At 35.9% G+C, this 7,125-nt stretch overlaps 1 protein-coding gene across 1 annotated transcript; it reads left to right on the forward strand.

Annotated features, from left to right (window-relative positions):
* The first annotated feature begins 658 nt into the window (after window positions 1-658).
* Window positions 659-3,261, forward strand: LOC103965628 (cysteine protease RD19A-like). The gene is made up of 4 exons (XM_048576146.1): window positions 659-1,157; window positions 1,260-1,379; window positions 2,321-2,567; window positions 2,746-3,261. Exons 1-4 carry the CDS (start codon window positions 699-701, stop codon window positions 3,027-3,029), a joined length of 1,110 nt encoding a protein of 369 aa, XP_048432103.1. The 5' UTR covers window positions 659-698; the 3' UTR covers window positions 3,030-3,261.
* Window positions 3,262-7,125: the final 3,864 nt, after the last annotated feature.

Below are 7,125 nucleotides of genomic sequence, written 5' to 3' on the forward strand. Positions count from 1 at the left end.
GGGAGTGAGAAGTTTTTTTTTTTTTTTTAATTAGATATATGTTAAGATTACATATAGGTAAGATTTTGGAAGAAAAAAAAAGTAAAATTTGATTGTGTGAAATTACATTTCTACCTTATATTTCTTATTCATATTTTTTTTAATTAGAGGATTAAACTGGTAATTTTATAGAATTTTAGTTGATAATAAGCGCTTTATTAATTAGTAGAGATAAATCCTATCAAATTTACCACTAAAAAAAATCTTTTGAAATCTTCCTAAATTCTAATTTGATTACACATCTTTCCCTTAATATTATATTTCTTGTTATTTTCTCCAACAAGAAAACAAAAAACAAAGCAAACACAATATCCATCCCCCAATCAAATTTCAAAACCAAACAAGCAATGGCGTTCGCCAACAACCATTCAACTCCAACACTCCACCCTCGCCACGTGCCTCCTTCCGATTCGCCCGCACATTACCCACTTCAGTAAGCAAACGCCCCCCAAAACTATCTCCTACACCGCACTCCTACAATTGATCAATTCTCACACATCGAAACCGTCGATTTAACCTCAACGTACTTTTTAACGTTTGTGATATATTTGAACCTAAACCCAAACGTACAGGATTAAACCCCTCCAAGGTCTTCGACTTTATAAAGTAATCCAAACTCTTGAGGCTCAGAGCTACCAATCGGCCTCTGCTGTTCAATAATGGAACGCATTCTGTCTCTCCTCGTCACCTTCTCTCTCCTGATCGTCTCGCGTGCGCAATCGGACGGTGCAGATCCTCTGATCAGACAAGTGGTGGACGGCGGCGATGAGTCCCACCACCACCACCACGACGCTCTCGGAGCCGAGCACCACTTCTCGCTCTTCAAGCACAAATACGGCAAATCGTACGCCAGCAAGGAGGAGCACGACTACAGGTTCGACGTGTTCAAGACCAACCTCCGCCGTGCCGCGCGCCACCAGCGACTCGACCCGTCAGCTCAGCACGGCGTGACTCGGTTCTCCGATATGACACCCGCCGAGTTCCGGAAAAGTCAACTCGGTCTCAGAGGGTTGAAGCTGCCCGCCGACGCAACCGAGGCTCCGATTCTCCCGACAGAGAATCTGCCTGAGGATTTTGATTGGAGAGAGCATGGAGCTGTCACCGCCGTTAAAAATCAGGTATTTTATTGATTTAATTTCGAAAAATAGTAATTTTTTGGTAATTTAAGGTATTTGTTTATTGATTGGGAAATTTGGGGTTTTTTTTTTTTTGGAAATTAGGGTTCGTGCGGATCTTGCTGGAGTTTCAGTACTACAGGAGCGTTGGAAGGTGCACACTTTCTCGCAACTGGAGAGCTTGTGAGCCTCAGCGAGCAGCAGCTTGTCGATTGTGATCATGAGGTTTGACCCTTTCTTGCTCTGTTCTGTTGTTGTTAATTTGTATATATTTTGGGGATTTGGATTGGTTGAATTGTTTAATTTGATTGGCAATTGTCTTAGAATGTTTGTTACAATTGTTTTGTTCAAATGATGTGTGTATGTGGTGATGCCCACATGTAATCTGGACGAGGATAAATAGTTATCTTCCTCAATTTGTACTTGTCTTTGTCTGTGTCTATCTGTCTTAGTCTGTGTTTGTCTGTCAGTGCTGAAAGACACAAACTTGAACTTTTTGCTTGCATTTATAACATACACGGTGTCAGTGTTACATGTTTCTAATTCTCCAGACATGTCAAAAGGAAAATGGAAAAGGTCGGAACTCATAAGGAATTAGCGAAAATCACGGACTTGGTTTATAAGTTGCAGGAGAAATGGTCTGTGTGTTGTGATTGTTATCTCTGCTGTTTTGTATCGGGTGTGGTTACGTACATTAATTAGTAAATCAGGCATTAATGTCGGGTTCTGTTTATATAAAAGGTTAAGTGGTTGTTATCTGCTTGTTGTGTAGAAAGATTTGGAACAGAATTGGTTCTTGTTTTTAATGAGCGCCGATGACATGTTTGCGCTGCCACTCTTGAAGCACCAATTTTCATTCTACGTGTGTTGCAATTCAATTGTTAGTCTTTGATAATACATTAGCAATGCATGTCGAATGGTGTTATCAAGTTCATGTTTAGCAATAGAACTGCTCGACTCATGAAGCACCATTTTCATTCCAAGTGTGTTGCAATTCAATTGTTAATCTTTGATAATACATTAGCAATACATGTCGAATGGTGTTATCAAGTTCTTTTTTAGCAATAGAACTGCTCGACTTTTGCAGTCATTCTATGATGACTCCTACAAAATGGTTTTTCCCTTGATTTGCTGTTTCTTACGCGTTCTTTCTGAACATTGTGCAGTGTGATCCAGAGGAGGCAGGTTCATGCGACTCTGGGTGCAACGGTGGACTCATGAACAGTGCCTTTGAGTACACACTCAAAGCTGGTGGACTAATGAAGGAAGAGGATTATCCATACACTGGTACTGATCGTGGAACCTGCAAATTTGACAAGAGCAAAATTGCAGCATCAGTTTCCAATTTCAGTGTCATCTCCCTTGATGAAGACCAAATTGCTGCAAACCTTGTCAAAAATGGCCCTCTTGCTGGTAATTACCTTTAAAAATTTGTGATTTTGATTCTTCCCTTGTTTCTGTTAAAAAATTATTTGTTATTCGTATGACCTTTGTGAAAACTTAAGAGCGTTGCTTCTTCTCAAATGTGGTATAAGCTCTAATAGTTATTAGGATTGGCTGGTGCTAACAATTTTACATTGCTCGGATGCAGTGGCTATTAACGCGGTGTTCATGCAAACATATGTTGGTGGAGTGTCGTGCCCCTACATATGCTCAAGGCGGTTGGATCATGGAGTGTTACTCGTAGGTTATGGTGCAGCTGGATATTCTCCCATCAGATTGAAGGAGAAGCCATACTGGATCATCAAGAACTCATGGGGAGAGAACTGGGGAGAGAGTGGATTCTACAAAATCTGCAGGGGCCGAAACATCTGTGGCGTGGACTCCATGGTCTCGACTGTTGCTGCAGCTTCGGTTAAGACCAACTCAGAGTAGTAGGGTTCAACCCTAACTTACAATAGCAGTTGTGTTTGTTAATGTATATACAAGTTGTGGTGATATTTATCGAGCGAACTCCAATTGTTTGCTGTCTTCTGTCGGGCTTGCAAAACAAATGACCAAACAAACGTAACGCCCCATGTATCTTATAATTCTCGGTATTTGCCCGAACAGCTCAAATGTCCTTTTTTATGTCTTGTTAATGCAAGTTCTTCGAAATATTATATTAGACCTGGCACTTGTGTTATGTTTTTTGTGTTCGTATTGTTTTTGTGTTATGTCCGATAGCTTAACGGATCGTTATGTGTAATACATGTTAAAGTAAACGGATAATATGATCCGATCCGAAATCGATCTGTTAATATTATCAAGTAATATAATCCGACCCTTGTTAAGAAAAATATATTATAAATCAATAAATAATGAAAATGTAAAACATAATACTAAATTAATGAAAGTTGTAAAACTTGTTATTACGAGTGATTGTATATTTTTACATTTTTCACACTTCTACAATAATTATTATTAATTTTGCACTCAAATAAAAAACATTGTTCATGAGATTTGGAGGGTTTTAAACATCTAAATGACCATGTAACCATATGTGTAAGATCCCACGTCGCCCAGGGGTGAAGATCATGTAAGCCTTATATGTATATTCTCATCTCTACCTAGCACAAGGCATTTTGAGAGCTCACTAGCTTCGAGTTCCATCGGAACTCCAAATTTAAGAGAGTTCTAGCGAGAGCATTCCCAAGATGGGTAACCCACTGGAAAGTTCTCGTGTGAGTTCCCAGCAAAACTGTAAGAGCGTGATCGGGGCCCAAAGCGTACAATATCGTGCTATGGTAGAATCGAGCCCGGGATGTGGTGGGGGCCCGAGCCAGAATGTGACAGGATGCAATTATGAGCGTTTATATATGCTTTCACATCTTTCAGACTTATACATTAATGATTATGAATTTTGTTTATTTTGAACTCCCTTAAAAATACTATTCATGAGGGTTTGTTTGGTTTTAAAAGTTCAAATGATCATGAGCCCATCCTCAAAGCATAAAGGGTGTGATTACGAGCGTTTGCATATTTTTTCACATTTTTCGCATTTGTAAATTAATTATTATAATTTTTTTAATGTGTTTGGTATTTTTAAATTACTTAATATTTTTATTTTTAATGTGTTTTATAATTTTTTAAGGGAATTTTTATTAGCACTCCAAAAATTTCATTCTACACTCCCTCATAAGTATTTTTTTCTTTCTAATAATAGAAAGTTCGGAATGCCAAATGAGAATTTTAAAGTGCTAATAACAATTCATTTTTTTAATCTCAATTGCCTATAGTATACTATAAAAATAAATAAATAAATAAATAAGACTTAAATTTAAAAAAAAAAAATATATATATATATATATATATATATAGAATAATAATTAATAAACAATATATACATATCCATCATATCTATTGTATTTTATAGTAATTTTTTAAGTAGTTTAAAAAATTAAAATCATCAAAATAACTTTTTCTTATCGTGTCGAAACAGATTATTCGCTTGTCACTATCTTGTAAACATGTTAAGGACTCATTATTAACGGGTTCTTATCGTGTAACCCGATAACAACTCGATTAGTTATCGTGTTGACCCGAAACCCATTATTTTTGTGCCGTTTACTTGTTGTGTTAATGGGTCGTGTAAGAAATTGTCAGATCTATATTATATAGATTATAGAGTATAGTTATTGCTTTAGCAACAACCTAAGTTGTCCCATATCAAGTCTGAAACTTTGGTTCTTGTCAGAATTTGTGAAACTTTATAGTATGTATAAAATAAAACCGTGGGTTAATATCAATTAAATTACTACTTTAACTTCCTAAGGTAGATAAAAATGCTAGTGAAAACAAAAGCATCACTAGAAATAAAAAAGGAGATCCTTTTATATCATTATTGTTGAATGAAAAAAAATCTCATGAATTATATGTTAAACACTCAAAATTGTAAGGTTAACAAACTAAAACAAATAATCCATGAAAGGCTTGGGACCAACGCTATGACATAAATGATACACGATATATGTGGTTCACCTCTCAAAATTGGACAACATCCACTTTAGTCTATATATAAATATTTGTGTTACAACCGAGTCGGCTTGGGAGTCCTCCCCAGATGGAAGGGTCCAACCCCTTTTCCATACATAAGGGCCTCTTTATATAGGCAAACCGACCTTCCTAATGGGTGGTCTCAAATAGAAGTGATGTGGCATCTTCTCATCCACTTAATTAATATCTAGATTAACAAATATCTAGTCTAATAAATATCTAGTCTTGGTCAATGTATCTTCATGTAGTGGTCGTCAGTAAAGGACTCGAGGAAGTGGTTATCCATGGAGCACCCTGCATGCCTAGCACCTTTGCCTAGCACTTTTGCCTAGCACATCTGCTTAGCACCATGGTCGTGGTCTCCGCCTAGCACCATCCTAGCACAACATGCTTAATTCTCAGCATTGCACAACGTGTCTAACACTTAGCCTTGACCTACTTCTCTCTTTGGGCATGACTTGGGCCTTCTCTTGGGTCTGCATCGTTTCTTGGGGCGAAAATGACCCTATTTTAAGATTATATAGTCCTAATAAGTTATGAACCAGAATAGAAGAGCTTGCCTCATCCATGAGTAAATACTTTGTAGTATTCTCATTAGACCATACATCTTTCTTTGCTGACTCGTACCCCCGGCCTTCAACCACCCAGAAGGGATTGTGAATGATTGATTTTTATCAATCTTTTTTACCTTGGTTCCGTAGTAAGAAAAATTAAGAAATAAACCATCAGAGTTGATTCATTCTCACTAACCATGAGATGATCATCTTAGGGTGTTTTCAGATGAGTCCATTTTCTTAAATTGAGCATCTGCTTATTTAGTCTGAAAGTGTACATTTCGGAGTACATCTTGGATAGGAACTTTTGAATCAGACGTAGTATTTTGAAACTTTTCGGCTCGGAATCGTTTCAATAGATTTGGTATCCATGGAGCTATACAACTCCAATAATTAATCTGATTTCGAAGTTTCTGAATTCAGCATGAAGTTACGAAATTCCAATATTTCATCTGTGAAATTGGAACTGATATTCATTTCCGAAACTTTTTAGATTGAAATGAAAGCATGTGTTTTCGATCTGATCCAGTCGAAAATCGGGCCTATACATAGTGCTTGAGTGGTAGTAGTCAAGCATTCCAATCTCATACGGTCATTTGTTTTGATATAAAAATAAGTTGTCTAAATTTGTTATTTGTACAAGGAAATAAACATTTTAAAGTGTCTGTAGACATGAGTCGCCAAGTTGATTAGAGCGATGTGCTTCTTTCTAGAACCAAGTTCAAATAAATTTCTTCTTAATTTATATACATTTGGTGTAAATATATCACATCGCTAATTTGGAAAAAAAAAAAAGGTTTATCATTAATGAAATTCATCTTTCTTCTTTTATCAAAAACATAAATGAGGAAATTAGAATCCCCTACACCTTTTTTTTATACTAAACATCTTTCCTTTTTTTTAAATTTGATTAGATACTTTGATCAATTGTCACCTCAGATTTTTTATTTATTTAATATATATATATATATTTAATTAAACTAACTAGCAACTAATTGTCTACAATTTAGATTTTTTTAGTTCGTGACATATTAGTATTAATTAATTTAACTAATCCCTCATTTTCAACAAAACAAAATATCGTTTCCGGATCCTCTTTGTGAGGATCTTAGCATCATATCTGTTCATCGTATATTGTGTAGTCAACATTCGTCGGATATTATTTGCGTTAATTTTAAATAAAAATTTTCAAAATAATTTATCGGCGCACTGTGTACGATGAATGATAGAATGTGAGGATCTGGATGGGATCCAAATCCGAATTTATTTTGGGGTGTTTTGATATAGGTGCGTAATTTTGAATTTTTTTAAATCAAACATTTATAGCTTTTAGATTTTTTTATCAAACATTCTTTACTAATTTTTAACTAGCATATACCCACACACAAAAAATGATTATTAACTAGCATATGCCCACACACTCAAAATGATTAGACAATTTT

This window comes from the organism of the source record quoted next, unplaced genomic scaffold (genome assembly GCF_019419815.1).
Source record: "Pyrus x bretschneideri cultivar Hongxiangsu unplaced genomic scaffold, Pyrus_bretschneideri_v1 Contig85, whole genome shotgun sequence".
NCBI lineage: Eukaryota > Viridiplantae > Streptophyta > Magnoliopsida > Rosales > Rosaceae > Pyrus > Pyrus x bretschneideri.

What these genes read in the sequence shown, in the direction of transcription:
- LOC103965628 (XM_048576146.1), top strand. Translation starts at nt 699, where the DNA reads ATGGAACGCATTCTGTCTCTCCTCGTCACCTTCTCTCTCCTGATCGTC. An exon ending in TTGTCGATTGTGATCATGAG is followed by an intron (nt 1,380 to 2,320) that starts GTTTGACCCTTT and finishes AACATTGTGCAG; the next exon opens with TGTGATCCAGAGGAGGCAGG. An exon ending in CAAAAATGGCCCTCTTGCTG is followed by an intron (nt 2,568 to 2,745) that starts GTAATTACCTTT and finishes GCTCGGATGCAG; the next exon opens with TGGCTATTAACGCGGTGTTC.